Source organism: Camellia sinensis, chromosome 5, assembly GCF_055761805.1.
Source record: "Camellia sinensis isolate YWXY chromosome 5, ASM5576180v1, whole genome shotgun sequence".
Taxonomy (NCBI): domain Eukaryota; kingdom Viridiplantae; phylum Streptophyta; class Magnoliopsida; order Ericales; family Theaceae; genus Camellia; species Camellia sinensis.
In genome coordinates this window covers 90,372,391-90,387,725 of record NC_138965.1, presented here as the reverse complement: position 1 = coordinate 90,387,725, position 15,335 = coordinate 90,372,391, and the positions used below count along the sequence as shown (strand labels likewise).

General features: G+C 38.9%; 2 protein-coding genes across 11 annotated transcripts in view; both read left to right on the top strand.

Annotated features, from left to right (window-relative positions):
* The first annotated feature begins 512 nt into the window (after positions 1 to 512).
* On the top strand, positions 513 to 2,115 carry LOC145790146 (uncharacterized). The gene is made up of 2 exons (XM_082867981.1): positions 513 to 940; positions 1,033 to 2,115. The coding sequence occupies exons 1-2, from the start codon at positions 581 to 583 to the stop codon at positions 1,765 to 1,767; spliced, it is 1,095 nt and encodes a 364-aa protein (XP_082724107.1). The 5' UTR covers positions 513 to 580; the 3' UTR covers positions 1,768 to 2,115.
* Positions 2,116 to 8,662: 6,547 nt separating this feature from the next.
* LOC114268958 (AMP-dependent synthetase and ligase family protein) overlaps positions 8,663 to 15,335 on the top strand; it is a 59,334-nt gene continuing 52,661 nt past the window's right edge. For 8 of the 10 annotated variants that reach the window (XR_014329772.1, XR_003631458.2, XR_014329774.1 and 5 more), the window contains exons 1-2: positions 8,673 to 9,211; positions 11,076 to 11,567. Coding sequence is in view for 5 of the 10 variants with exons in the window: in XM_082869229.1 (XP_082725355.1) it covers positions 8,869 to 9,211; positions 11,076 to 11,567 (835 nt within the window). In the remaining 5 variants the exon portion in view is untranslated. Of the gene's footprint in view, positions 9,212 to 11,075; positions 11,568 to 15,335 lie in introns of all 10 variants that reach the window. The other 2 variants (XR_014329773.1, XM_028210200.2) reach the window with 1 other exon arrangement.

Below are 15,335 nucleotides of genomic sequence, written 5' to 3'. Positions count from 1 at the left end.
CCACTGTTGAGAGACATAGACGTCATCGGCCAGTACAGCTGGGGCGCCGCGGCTTTGGCATGCTTGTATAGGATGTTATGTCGAGCCACTCAGGTGGGTGTGACTCAGATCGGAGGACCCCTTGTCTTGCTACAGGTTAGTAAGAATTTTATTACATGTCAATTCATATTGTATGGCATATATCAGTATTGTAATTGCGTTCAAACTATTGCAGATTTGGGCGTGGGAGAGATTGATTCGCATTGCCCCGTCTAGGCGGCAACTAGTTGCTCCTGGTGAGGTTCCCATCAGGCAGGGAGACATGCAGATGCCGGCCGGACCTCGAGGTAGCCGATGGAGGGTTGACATGAGCCACGAGGTCGTATCGACCCACGTAGTGGTCGTGTATAGAGACCAGCTTGACCGGATGATAGACGGCGAGGTATCAAATTTAAATACCTAAATTTTAATTGTCATATGGACTGTATATGTTTATGAGCGATTTTTAATAGACTTGTCGTTATTGTAGTTTATCTGGCAGCCTTATGTTGATGTCCTCCAGACGCTCCCAGACTACTGCCGCCTAGGTGAGGATATATGGATGGCGAGAGTACCACTCATTTGTTTTGACGTGGTTGAGTGGCATCTCCCTGATCGTGTCCTCCGACAGTTTGGTCGGGTCCAGGCCGTGCCGGATCGGTGTGACACCGAGTGGCGGTTGCATGCGACGGATAGACGTGGCCGAGCCAGCACTGACTGGAGTCTGCATCATATGCGATACATACAGTTGTGGGATGCCCGTCGCGACACTATTGTACAGGCTGACTGGAGCGATGGGGTCCTCCCATCTCCCGACCCTTACATGTTGTGGTATCGACGACATACACACCTACTTGTCGGTAATCCGAGCCACCTGTCCGAGGCCGGATATCAGGGAGTTGGGCCTTCTCTCGAGGCATTGGTGAGTATCGTACTATATGTCCGATAATTGTTAATATCATAATTGATTATTTTCAGTCAACTATAGCCTAATATATCTGATTTTTTTTCCAGGTGGTTCGAGCTGGGAGGTCATATCACTTGGCTGAGGATGCCATTTTCAGACGTGATGGACAGCTTGGTCTGCAGGCCCTTGTAGAGATCAGAGAGTTATTGTACGAGGGGATCCAGCATGCCCATCGGGTAGATCGTCTGCATTTTGGGGACTACGGTGTACACAGTGCAGCAGCTGCTCCAGACACATCAGTTCCGTCCACGTCAGTGCCTCCCAGTTTAGCGCCAGCCACAGCAGGTCCTTCGACTTCAGTCACCCCACCACATGATACCCCATACATTTCTCCATATTCCCCACACGTACATCTTACCCAGCATGCTGACCCTGACCCTGATTGGTCACCGCCCCACTTCATGCATGATGTTATTACCCCACCCACCCAGTTACAGCCTACTTTTCTGGGGAGTACTTCGACCGCGCCCCGGTTCATGCATGATGTTGTTACCCCACCCACCCAGTTACCACCTGCTTTTATGGGGACTACTTTGACCGCGCCCAGGAGTACACATGATGCAGTTCTCATTGACATCTCCCACATTGATGATGAGGCCCATATTGAGCCCCCCCCAGAGCGCGAGGGAGAGGTTATGGTCGTGGGGGACGTCGCGGCCGAGGTCGGGGTGCGGGCAGAGGCAGAGGTCGGGGTCCAGCTGCAGATCGTGATACAGTTGCACCAGACGAGGGAGTGGGAGTTTCACAGCTCACAGCAGTATCTGATCTACAAGCACAGGTAGGATCAGGGGCATCAGATGCAGGAGAGGGGGGGTCACACTCACACTCACAGGCTCCACAGGCAGTCAGTGGAGGGCCGCATGCAGGGGAGAGAGTGCCAGATATTCAGAGAGTCTACCGTAGGAGACCGAGGAGGGAGATCCACGGTCGGGGTTGTGGGACTGGGGGCAGGTTAGGGCATTAGCGGTTGCGATATGGACTATATAGGTTTTTTTTTTTCTTTTTTTTGTTTGTATGTGTCAAACTTGTACAGCTGATGTAAGTGTCATACTTATTTATTCGCAATTATAATTTAACAATTTTTTATTCTTATTTATATTGATGAATCACACAAATCTCTTTCACATCTCTACCCCTCTCTCATTATCCGTAATTTAGGAGAACATAAATTACAAACGCGTTTGGTTTGAACAAAACGTGTAAAGAAGCTATAAAAAATATGTTTGTTCAAGGCTAAAAATAATTGAAATATCTCGCTTCATTGATAAGTCATGGATAAGCATTACAAATTGCATGCATTACAGAAATGCCCTGGGCGTTCATCCAAACAATTTCATTCATTATCATCATCATCTGACATCTCAATATCAGATTCATACATAACATCCATGCTCCAGGCGTAGTACTGGTGTGCATCATCCATTAACCCATCTTCGGCACGCTCATTTGCGGTCTTCATTAGTCCGGACCTTTGCAAACGTTGGGTCATGCGATTAACCTCGTCGCGGATACGATGCAATGCCCTTTGCAACAACTGTGGAGTGTCAGTTGGCATACGCATGGCTAACCGGCGAGGAAATTTAAGATTAACTTCACGGCATAGCTCAACGAGAACGTTTGCTCGAGGCGTAGTACTGGTGTGCATCATCCATTAACCCATCTTCGGCACGCTCATTTGCGGTCTTCATTAGTCCGGACCTTTGCAAACGTTGGGTCATGCGATTAACCTCGTCGCGGATACGATGCAATGCCCTTTGCAACAACTGTGGAGTGTCAGTTGGCATACGCATGGCTAACCGGCGAGGAAATTTAAGATTAACTTCACGGCATAGCTCAACGAGAACGTTTGCTCGAGTTTTGTGAAATTCCCACTCAGCTCTCATGGTATTGACGGTGGCACGTGAGTAACGCAAATTTGGATTTAATGGGTATTGAAATTCATCTCCATCTGCAACCCAATAGCGACCCATTGCTGAATATAGATCAACCACCGTATATGTCATGATGATATCGCTAGAAATAGCTGTAAAACTTTTGTTGTGGTATGCTACGATATTTATACCATATATACACATGGTAGCTGTATGTATGCAATTTCCTGTTCGATCACATGCATGCCGCTGACCTTATCCAGTGCATTCGGCTGTCAAGACTCGACTTTGTGCAGTCATGAATGAATCAACGGCCTGTAGCATCGGCTATTGTGCCGCAGATGCAGTGATGCCTATCAGTTTGTGCATAATTCCAATGGGCACAGTAGGTAGGAGGTATGTGACTTTGTGCAGCGATGCAGGGATGCATCTGACTTTGTGCAATGATACAGTGATGCGTGTGACTTTGTGTATCACTGCATCACTGCATGTGACTTTGTGCAGTGATGCAATGCTGCATGTCACTTTATGCAGTGATGCAGTAATGCATGTGACTTTCTGACTTTGCCATGCTTATATACGTTGTGACTTTTTTCTTGACATTACGTGATGCATGTGACTTCTGCAGTGCAACTTACATGCTTTGTTTTTTCCGCACATTTCAGAATTCATCTAAGTCACATTATTACGACTGTGAAAAGAAGCAGAAAATGCCATTATGTTGGTAAAAAAATATGATGGACGGTTGTGTAATGACAATACAAATCAGATGACTGTGAAGTTCATTAACTGAAAATAAGATAAAATATAGGCACCAAAGTTCCAATCGTGTTTACCTAGCTGGTGACCATTTTATTATGTTGGTGAGAAAAACAATGATAGTTTATGAACAATATTACTTTAATACAAAGAAAATTTCATTTTTCGATTTCATTTATAATTTCTCGAAAACACCTATACGTACTGAAATCGTCAATTCCAAGTGACTACTTATTGTATTACAAAAGTAAGCATGACAAAATAGTTTCATGTGGCGATGTGACAACTCACTGTATTTTGTTTTATTTGACAACGCACTGCTCGAATATGAAGGGATTGCATTGTGATTCTATGGCCTACAATTATGATTTTATCTTACAACCACGTCCGTGACTACATCACAGGTACACAAAGTCACGGGTAATCAAAATTACATGAAATGAATAACATCAAATAATATCACGTGTATCACTTATTCCATAGTGCCCTAGCACCACTATGATGTCTATAAATACCCCAGTATGATGTTTGTTGAAGTCATAACAATAGTAATATATATACAATTACTATTAATTTTTTTTTTTTAATTTTATTAACAATGTCTTCAAGAGGTGCAGGAAGTTCACGCCGGCAAAGAAATCCGAAAGTGTGGCTGCTACCTCCATTTATGTATGACTACAAAAGCGAAAAGTACTCGAGTCCGAAGGATTATTATGCTGGTATCCGAGCAGAATGGGCGTTCAGGGTAATGGAGCAAGAAGGATTGTATAATGATCTACGTAACTTTGGGGCACCGGTACCTCATCGTCGTTCATTGACCATGGCTAGACGAAATGTGAGTGACTATGAAAAAGCAGTTAGCAAAATTAAGAAGGAGAACAACAGGATGTTGATGCGGAGATGTCGACATTTCATGCTTCAGCTAGCCACTAAAATGGCAGAAGCAAGCAACAGAGATTTGACAATGGTTGAGTGAAATAATGTCATAAACAATGAAAAATATCTCTCTGACTACTACATGTCAGATGAGGAATAAGAAAACAAACACCGTTATCTTTCATATGTTCATTACTGGAGTGTAAGACAATGTTGTTGTTGGTCTAACGTACGGATGTATTTCAAGTATTTTTGTTATGAACCTGAAGTTTATGAAATAACTACATTTATAAGTACACATTTATGAGTTCATGACTTTCTTTACACATTTATGAGTTCATGACTTTCTTTATTGAATTGCAATTTGTTAATGAATGTTCTGGATTAATGAATGGATTAATGTATGTTCAATTATGTGAATACTTAAAACACATAAAATAGATTAGGCAACTCGGAGAAAAGGTTCCCTTAACTGGGGCTGCTGAAATAGGGATGAAATTACAACGAATTTCAATCTCCATCGAGAAAGAAAAAAGAGTCACCTTCCAATTCTTGAAAGTCCAGTAAAAATGATGACTCCGGTAATGAATGAGGGGTTGACAAAAAACTAAACTCGGTGAATCGAACTACCGCTTTCAACAACACATAAAACATAACAGGTAGGTCAGTGAATAGCTTCCCAAATGACAAGAACAATTCAAATAGTCATACTTTTCAATGAAATACAAATAGCGGGTCGTAAGCTTCATAAGCTTCATTTTTTCACACATTGAGTAGTCAAATCGTGGAGAGACTTGTCAGTATATGCAGATAGATTGTGAAGTCATGTGACCTGGTGCACAGTCTTTGGTTTTATTGATTTGTTTATTACAGTGACAACTCTTCTCTTATTTACATATGTGGGATTCTCAACTCAGAAAGTCACATGGCAACAGTGAATTCACTGATTTACCTTACTGTCAGCATGCCTTTATTTTGTCTGTATATGCAGATGGATTGTGAAGTCATGTGACTTGGTGCAGAGGCTTTGGTTTTCTCGATTTTTTGCTCGATTTTTTTTATTACAGTGACAACTCATATGTTATTGATATATGTGGGATTCTCAACTTAGAAAGTCACATGGCAACAGTGAATTCACTGATTTACCTTACAGTCAGCATGCCTTTATTTTGTCCTTATATGCAGATGGATTGTCAAGTCATGTGACTTGGTGCACATGCTTTGGTTTTCTCGATTTTTTGCTCAATTTTTTGTATTACAATGACGACTCATCTGTTATTGATATATGTGGGATTCTCAACTCAGAAAGTCACATGGCAACAGTGAATTCACTGATTTACCTTACAAACAGCATGCCTTTATTTTGTCCTTATATGCAGATGGATGGTCAAGTCATGTGAATTGGTGCACAAGCTTTGATTTTCTCGATTTTTTGCTCGATTTTTTTTATTACAGTGACAACTCATCTGTTATTGATATATGTGGGATTCTCAACTTAGAAAGTCACATGGCAACAGTGGATTCACTGAATTACCTTACAGTCAGCATGCCCTTATTTTGTTCGTATATGCAGATGGATTGTGAAGTCATGTGACTTGGTGCACATGCTTTGGTTTTCTCCATTTTTTGCTCGACTTTTTTTATTACAGTGACAACTCATCTCGTATTGATATATATGGGATTCTCAATTCAGAAAGTCATATGGCAACAGTGAATCCACTGATTTACCTTACAGTCAGCATGCATTTACCTTACAGTCAGCATGCATATATGTGGGATTCTCATTTATCCGTTCATAATCAATTATATAAACGAGTAAAGGTGAAGACACAACCTTACAACTCATTTCGCCCTACGAAATTATCATTCATTTGTTTTAAAAAATTAGCATGGCTACATGGTTCATAGGAGGGAGTGGGAGTCGCAGAGGTGGTAGGAACTTGCAAAGGGGTGAAAGTTCACGACGAGGAGGGGGAAGGGGAAGTGGCGATGCTGAAGATGAAACACCATTTCCTTTCTTGGATGCCTCTTGTGCTTATCATGATAGGTTTGGGAAGCGACATTTTGTCATGCCCAAGTACTATCGAGATCCATGTGGTTTAGTGGAGGATCCATCAGAAAATCAAACAGGATATGGTCATGCAAAGGCTAGACTTCTTAAGTGGCCCGCACTATTTATAGAGCGAGTGCAAAATGAAAGATTATGTCGGGAAAGACGACTGAAGGTGCCAAAAGCACGTTCTGTTGAGATCCAAAAGGAAGATCCTGATAATGTTGATCGACTATGTCAAACACTACAACGTGAGATTTCTCAAATGGGTCGTAGATTGGCCCGCGATATGCAGCTACTCATACTTAAGAAGGATGCCCAGAAGAACAAAACAGAACCAAATGTTGCGGCTATCAAGGCTATCATGGAGGATCCTGAACTTGTCTCTGACGCTGAGCTTTCGGATTGTTCAGACTCTGAGCCACCTGCCGATTTAAGCGCGAATTAGGTGTTAATGTCTACACTTCGGCAATATAACAACTTGCATTAATATGTAATGTCTATGTTAGAGTAAGTATAACTGTTATGTTTATGTTTAAGTTTATGTTTATGTATTGTGTCTGTCAAATGTTACGGCTATTAATATGCAATATTAGGTCATGAATTAGGTGTTTGTCTATCTAACTGTTATGTTTATGTATTGTGTGTTCAGTTAAGAGTGTCCAGGATGTATGTAATGTGTGTTCAGTTCATGGTGTCCATAATGTATTTTTGTGGGAGAATTATATCTGTACTACCTATGTAACTGAAAATTATTACATTTGCAACTTCAGTTATGTTGTTTTCATGCCCGTATGAGTATTTTGTAAAGTACTGACTTCGTATATTATGTATTAAGTATTATTACAAAAATGTTGAGAAAATTTATTTTAGGAGCTCTCGCTGTGGCCTTTGTCTTCTTGGCCTACTCCGCGGTGGTCTTCGCGTCTCACCCTTCGTCGTTGCTCGTCGAGTTGCACAGTGTGTGGGTGTGCTTCGAACTGTAGAGCATGCATATCACATTCTAACCCATAACAAAGACGATACAAAAAAATAAATTTTATAAATGAAAACGGGTACAAAACGGTTTTACTAAACTGATTTTCTGAATTACATTCTCACCTTCTAACCCAAAACAAAAGAATAAATATATATGTACGTTTAAATGAAAACGGCTTTCGTAAAGCCAAAATAATTTTCTAAATAACACCTTCCAACCCAAAACAAAGACAAAAGAAAAAAAAAATTACATGAAAACGACTTTAGTAAAGCGAAAAAAAAATTATTAATTACATTATCACCTTCTAACCCAAAACAAACCCAAAACAATAAGCAAAAAAAAAATTTACATGAAAACAACTTTAGTGAAGACGAAAAAAAATTTTGAATTACATTTTCTAAATCAAAACAAAGACAAAAGAAAAAATGAAAAATGTAACATGACAACGGTTTCAGTAAAGCCAAAAAAATGAACATGATTGGCTTAATAATATCTACATGAATATGATTTTGAAATTATATATATGAAAAATAGTATGTAAAATTAATATATGAAAAGAGGTTTTTTTTCATATTATGTAAAATTTATGAATTACACATTCTAAACAAAAACAAAAATAAAAACAAAAGAAAAAAAAAACATATTTTAACATGATAATGGCTTTAGTAAAGCTAAGTACTAAAATATACAGTGTAAATATATTTTTTAAAATATGTTTTATGTTTTTTTCTTTTGTTTTATCTTGAAAATAGCGTTTTATTCCAACAAAGTTTATGTTAAAAACGCTGGGCGAAAAAAAAAAAATTCTGTTAAAATCGCTATTTGTAATAGCGTTTATTCATGTTAAAATCGCTATTCGTAATAGCATTTTCTGGGAAAAATGAATTTGGATTAAAAGCGCTGTTCTTAACAGCGTTTTCCTTGGCAAAAAAATTAACCCTAGAAGTGCTATTTGTAACAGCGACTTCTTAATCAAAGTCGCTATTTGTAATAGCGATTTTTCTGTCCATCTACTTTTGCGCTCCTAATAGTAAAAGCGTGAATAGTAATGACACTTTAGCTTAGTTTTGAAATTTCGACAGAAATCAACCTAATTTTGAAAATACAATGTAAAAAAGACTTATATTGGGAAAAGCCTCTCTCAAACGAGGTGTTAATAAAAAAAAATTGATAGATGGTCTAAGCAGATGCTGATTGACGCCACACGGTCGTCCGTCGTCATTCCGGCGGAGGGTTACCTCTCTTTGGATGCGCCAAGCATTTCTCTTAAATCAAAACGGAAACACTGCAAGAAAGATTTTCTCTTGGCTACATTATAGGTCTCTCTCTCTCTCTCTCTGTGGCAGAGATGACCAGAACGAAGCTCTCTTCTTGCTGCATATCTCACGAATTCTTGAAAGCTGCAACCAGAAACCCCAACAAAGTCGCCGTCATACATGGCTGCGGTGGCGCCAACATCGCCAGAGAGTTTCGCAGCAACAACAACGCCACCAGTGTGTCCGATATCAACTACGACAACTTCTTCGGCGACCTTTTCGCAGCAGCGGCACCGTCGTCTAATCCTCCGGTGTGCAGTGGCGATCGGTGTTTCACTTTCTCTGAAATTCTCTCCGCCGTCGACTCCCTCAGTTCGCGCCTCCGCCGCATCCTCGACGGTGGGGATGATCCCTATCTTGTGAGGCCCACCTCTGGTTAGACCCTTCTCTATCTTCTATCGTATATGTGGGCTTGTCGCTTCTTTATTTAGTCTTTTTTTTTTTTTTGGTTTTGGTTTTGGTTTTGTTTTGTTATGTTATGTTTTTGTTGTTGTAATTTCTTGTGATAAGCATGCAATTGTTTGCGAAATAGATGAAGTTACTTCAACACGAATCGATTTTGAGTTACTGCTAGCTAGTGTCATGCGTTCTAATTTGTATTTAAAATTTGATATTGAAAATTAGGGCCAATGATCTCTAATTTGCTATTCCCTATCCTAACACTAGCACTCCGTTTGGATGGAGAAGTTTGGTGAGAAAAGAAAAGAAACGGTGAGAATAGGAAACCTTTTACTTGTTTGAGAAATGGTGAGAAATGATGAGAGATGATGAGAAAGGATTGACTTTAATAAAAGTTTTCTATAATACCAAAATTTGTTCTTATGAAAAATCATAGCTTATTAATATGAAAAGTTATTTTGATTAATATAATCGTTTCCTTTCTTTTTCTCTTATTTACTCTATCAAATAAGATGAGAAACCACATTTATTTCTCTTTTATTCATCCAAACATAATGGTGAGAAACCATAGTAATTTCTTTTCTTTTCTGATCTAGGTGAGAAACCACAATTATTTATTTTCTCACCTCCTCTCACGATCCAAACGGAGTGTTAGATAGTGTTTGGTTCAATGGAATGAGGTGGAATGGAATAATCATTCCATCAAAATATTCATACCCATGTTTGGTTAGACTAAAAAAATAATAACAAATGTATTACAAATGAATCAAATTTCACTAGTTTAAGGGACTGGTCATTCCATAAGAAAGCCTACAGAATCATTATTCCATTCTATTTCATTCCAATGAACCAAATAGAGCATTACACTTGCCAGGTCTTATACATGCACAGAAACAATCACAGAATTGACACAACTCTCTCCTACATGGATGTAGAACTCACAAAAAGGTAGAGGGTTGTGTCCAATTCTATGTTGCTAGACTTTTTCTTGGGGTTCGGGAATCTAGAGTCATAATTCAACGCCCGAGAGTGTTTTGGGACGGGAGAGACGGATTTGAACAGAGGATACTGTGCTGAAACTTATTGCTTGATTTTTTATAAAAATATGACTGGAATTTAGTAGTTGCACAAGTATGAAGACTTGAACTCTGCTGAATTATGCACAGGTATTTGATTGTATATATGTTTATGTCCGTGTTTTAATTGGGTTAGATTGAAGCTATAGTTTCAGAAAGTAGGTCAGTAACACTTGCTTTCATTGTCTGGGTTATATTAGCAGCAGGTCGATTTTATTGTTTGCTTTCATATCTACTGTTTGGTGATGGTGGAGGTTAGATGGCCTGAAGATCAAATAAAGCTTAGAGGAAGTGATCAATGGTTTAAGTCTCATGTATTAGAAGGAGCCTCCAGACCTTAGTGAGGTGTAAAATGTTAAAATTAAGTCCTTGGTGTGTGATCGAAGCCTGATTTACTTTGCACATGTTGCATCTAATGTGAGTGGTAAGCCCAATTGACCAAGTGTTTGTTTACCAGCTTGCAATTTGATAATGGCCTCCAACAACAAAGACCGAATAGGCTACCTTTTGATAGTTTATTTATTCAATGCTCTCATAATGGTTTGACACACATTTGGGGTTTCGAATCTTTGATCATGATCTCTGAGACAGATGATTCAAAACCAATGTTCTCAGACATGATCAAGGTGGAAATAGTTAATGAGATTAACTTGGTCTCTACTGAAGTTAACTAGATGTCACTGGAACATATATTTTTTATTTTTTGAATCTTCGTGACACGATTCACTGTTGATCCTTGATAAACCCCTTTGTCTTTCTTGCAGGTAATTTTCTGAGTGAGCAGCCAGTACAATCTGAATGTTCGAATTCTTGTAGTCTAGGTGTAAAGCAGTCTACTGAGGATCAGTATATGTATACTCCAAAAATATTGGGAATATATATGGTACCTTCTGTGGAATACATTATTGCTGTTCTTTCTGTACTGAGGTGTGGGGAGGCTTTTATGCCTTTAGATCCTTTGTGGCCGAAAGAAAGAATATCAACCATTGTTGCTTTGTCAAATGTGGATCTTATTATTAGATGTCAATCTTCATTTGATGGAAGTGGCTGTCATGAGCCTGATAAATCAGAGGGGCTTGTTGATTGTAGCACTTGTCCTGAGTTATTTATATCCATGAAAGAAAACCTTCAGCAGCAATTTGGTTCATCAAATTTAGCATGGCATTGTGAAAATGAAAAAACAAGGTCGTTTTGTTACTTAATGTTCACATCGGGATCAACTGGAAAACCTAAAGGTGTATGTGGCACTGAAACAGGTAAACCAGTACTGTATGCTGTTATTAGCAGACCACAATATATGCTCCAGTTTTGGCCAGCATGCTTGCAATATTATATTATTTTGGTGGTAGGAAGTAGAATAAGCCTAGTGCCTGGTGCATATTTTGGAAAACTCAACTTTAGAAGCCTTGATCCCAAAAATAATACCTCTTTGGGAAATTTCCTTTTGTAGTCTCTCTCTTTCTCTCTCTGGGATAAGAAGCTATTGCTCATAGATTGGTGGGGGAAGAAAAAAAAAGTGATAGATAGAGGAACAGGATGAGGAACCCTTCAACCAGAAGGGAAGACAGTCCAAACAAAAAAATGATACAAGAAGCTAAGGACTCTGAAAACTGTGAGAATATGTTCTCTTTTTTCCTTATAGGATTAGGAATTAGAGTCCTATATCTATTAGACTTCTATATATCAGTGATGTATTCATGTATGATTAGGATTTAGTATTCTATATAAATGATGTATTCTTTGTTCAATATATACAAGTTGAATATACAATTCATTCAGAAATACTTACATGGTATCAGAGCTGAGTTCGAAACCCTAGCTTGTAGAGTCGAAACCCTAACAGCCATAGCCTCTCTGTTCAATCGCAACCCATCGGTTGTAAATCGCGATCAATCATTGCGCCTGCTTCAGCGTATCTCTCTCAGTCCTTGTCGGCTTCATCTCGGTTCGTCATCGCGACTCCCTTTCGCGATTTTTTGACTTTGGTTCTCCCTCTCTCTCTGTGGCTTCATCTCGGTTCATCATTGCGACTCTCTCTCGCGACTCTGGTTCTCATCTCTCTATCTCTGTCTTGGTGATTTGTTATCAATAGTATAAAAACCCTTATTCCTGTTTGGCCCATTTATTAAGTTATTAGTATACTTTGACCCATTAATCTTTAGTTTATTACAATGACGGATACTAAAATTCAAGCTATCAGATGTAAACTCATTGGTGCCAATTATGCTTATTGGGCTAGTGTTATGAAGAATTTCCTTCTTGGTAAGAAAAAATGGGGCTATGTTTTTGGTTCTGTTCTTCGTCCATTGGACCCGAAACAAGAAGGATATTTGACTTCCTGTGACACTTGGGATTGTGATAATGCCCAAGTTTTGACCTGGTTTCATAATTCTGTGGATTACCGTATTGGAATGATGTTTTCCAAATACAGTACTGCTAAGGAGGTGTGAGACTATTTATCGGATGTGTATCAACAGTCCAACTTTGCCAAACAGTATGAGTTGGAAACAACGATTCAGAGTGCTCGCTAGCGGGATCAATTTATTCAGGACTTCCACATTGAGATGATAGGTCTTTGGGATCAGTTGGCTCTCATGGAACCATCTAGTCTCAAGGCACTAGATGCTTATATTGAGTTCGAGAGCAAGGTCGTTTAGTGTAGTTCTTAACGGCTCTCTCCTCTCAGTATGAGGCTATCCGTGGTGGCATCCTTCATCGGTCTCCTCTTCCCTCTGTAAATGCTATTGTTCGTGAGCTCCTCTCCGAGGAAACCCGTCTTAAGACGGCTAGTCAGATTCTGTCTCCTTCAGTCTTCTTAGCACAGCCACCTCTATTAGCGACTCCATCTGCTTCTCAGCTTCAGTCTTCTGCCAAGCCCAAAAAGGGGCCCTTAGCATCAAATGAGTGTGCTTTTTGCCATCAAAAGGGTCATTGGAAGTACAACTGTCCCAAGAAGAGCCGTCAATTTGCTCAGCCGTCTCAGCCACAGTTCCGAGGTCCTGCTCCGAGTACTTTTCGCCCTCCTACTGCTTATATTGCATCTGCTTCGGTTTCTGATCCTGACTAGGCTTCCTTGAGTGCTCAGGTCGCACAACTTCAGAATCTCCTGTCCACCTCTCAGCCATCCCCATCTGCCTCCGCTCTTACCTCTCTTCATTCAGGTTTGCTTGGGTCCTCTTCAGGTATCCCCTATGTTACACGGACTCGGGTACGAGTATCGGGTGCGGGTACGTATCTAAGGGTCGGACACTTCAAAATTAAAAATTAAGGATACGTGGATATGTATCCAAATTTGGATACGGGTACGGGGATACGTTAAATAACTTTTTAAAAAAAATATATATTTATTATATGAAGATGAGTTATATTATATATATATATATATATATTTTATAAATATTTTTATTTTAATATATATTAATTATTTTATTTATTTATTATATTTTTTAAATAATGTGTTCTAATTCATTTTTTTATTTTATTTTACATACATGTGTTTATTTTTTTTATTAATATATATATAAGTATATATTATCTTATAAATATATTAATGTTATATAATAATTATTATTTAATATATAATAATAGTTATTATTATAGTTATTATAATAATAGATAGATAATAATAATAATAGTTAATAAATATATTATCTAATAAATATATTATATGTTATATAATAATTATTATATAAATAATTATTAACTATTATTATTATATAATATATAATAATAACATTTATTATTATAGTTATTAGTTATTATTATTATAGTTATTATAATAATAGGTAGATTGTTATTATAATAATAGATAGATACAATAGATAGCAGAGATCTGAATCAAGAAGAAGAAAAACGACACAGAGAGAGAGGGAGAAAAAGCGAAGCATCGCAAGGGAGAGACGAAGCTGATCGAACCAGAGAGAAGAACGAGATGAAGAGATCGAGAGCGAGAGAAGAGACAGACGAAGAGAACGATCGAGAGAGAAAAGCAGACAGTTCGAAAGAAGAAGATCGCATCCCTAATCGCAGGATCGAAGCCCTAATTGCACTTTTCATAGCCCTAATCACAGGTATGCCATCTTTCTTCTTACTTCCATATGCTATATCCTCTTCTTCTATGCCGTATCCACTTTTTCCAAGCCGTATCCCGTCCGGATTCCGTACCCGTACCCGTGTCGTGTCGTGTCGACACGGGTACTTCGCCAAAACTGACGAGTCCGTGTAACGTAGGGTATCCCTTTTTCTGTCTGGCTCTTTGATTTTGGTGCCTCTCATCATATGACTCCTTACATTTCCTTACTTTAAAACTGTAATCCCCCACCCGTTCCTATTACTATTAATACTGCTAATGGGTCTGTTCTGTCTATTGGGTTTGTCTTACCCTTGGTCATGTCTGCTGTTACTGTTTCTTCTGTTTTTTATGTCCTTCAATTATCTGTCAGTTTATTATCTATCAGTCAACTTGATACATCTGGTTTTGATGTTTTCTTTGCCTCTTCTGTCCGTTGTGTGCAAGATCGGGTGTCCAAGAAGCAGATTGGGACCGGCCGTAGAGTTGGAGATCTCTGTGGTCGACAGCTTGCATCTTTCCTTATCCATCTCTCCAGCTGCACTTTTCTCGTTTCAGTTAGATTCTCAGTCGAGTCAGTTTTACTCGTGGCATTCTTGCCTCGGTCATTTGTCTGTTGACCGTTTACGGTCTTTAACTCAGTCAGGGTTGTTGGGTAAGGTTTCTCCTAGTCAAATTGATGAATGTCGAGGGTGTAAACTTGCTAAAATGTCAGCTTTACCATTTAATAAAAGTACATCTATTTATGTTTCTCCTTTTTCTCTTGTATATACTGATGTCTAGGGACCCTCTCATGTTCTTACTAAAGGGGGTTTTGCATACTATGTGTCTTTTGTTGATGATTGCACCCGTTACACGTGGGTTTATCTTATGACTTATAAGTTTGACTTTTACCAGATATACCGTACTTTCCAGTCTATGGTCACTATACAGTTTGGGTCTACTATTAAATTAT

Bases quoted from the DNA above. Each gene is read 5' to 3' on its own strand.
- LOC145790146 (XM_082867981.1), top strand. From the start codon at position 581: ATGGCGAGAGTACCACTCATTTGTTTTGACGTGGTTGAGTGGCATCTC. The intron at 941-1,032 runs GTGAGTATCGTA...TTTTTTTTCCAG, and splicing joins GGCCTTCTCTCGAGGCATTG to GTGGTTCGAGCTGGGAGGTC.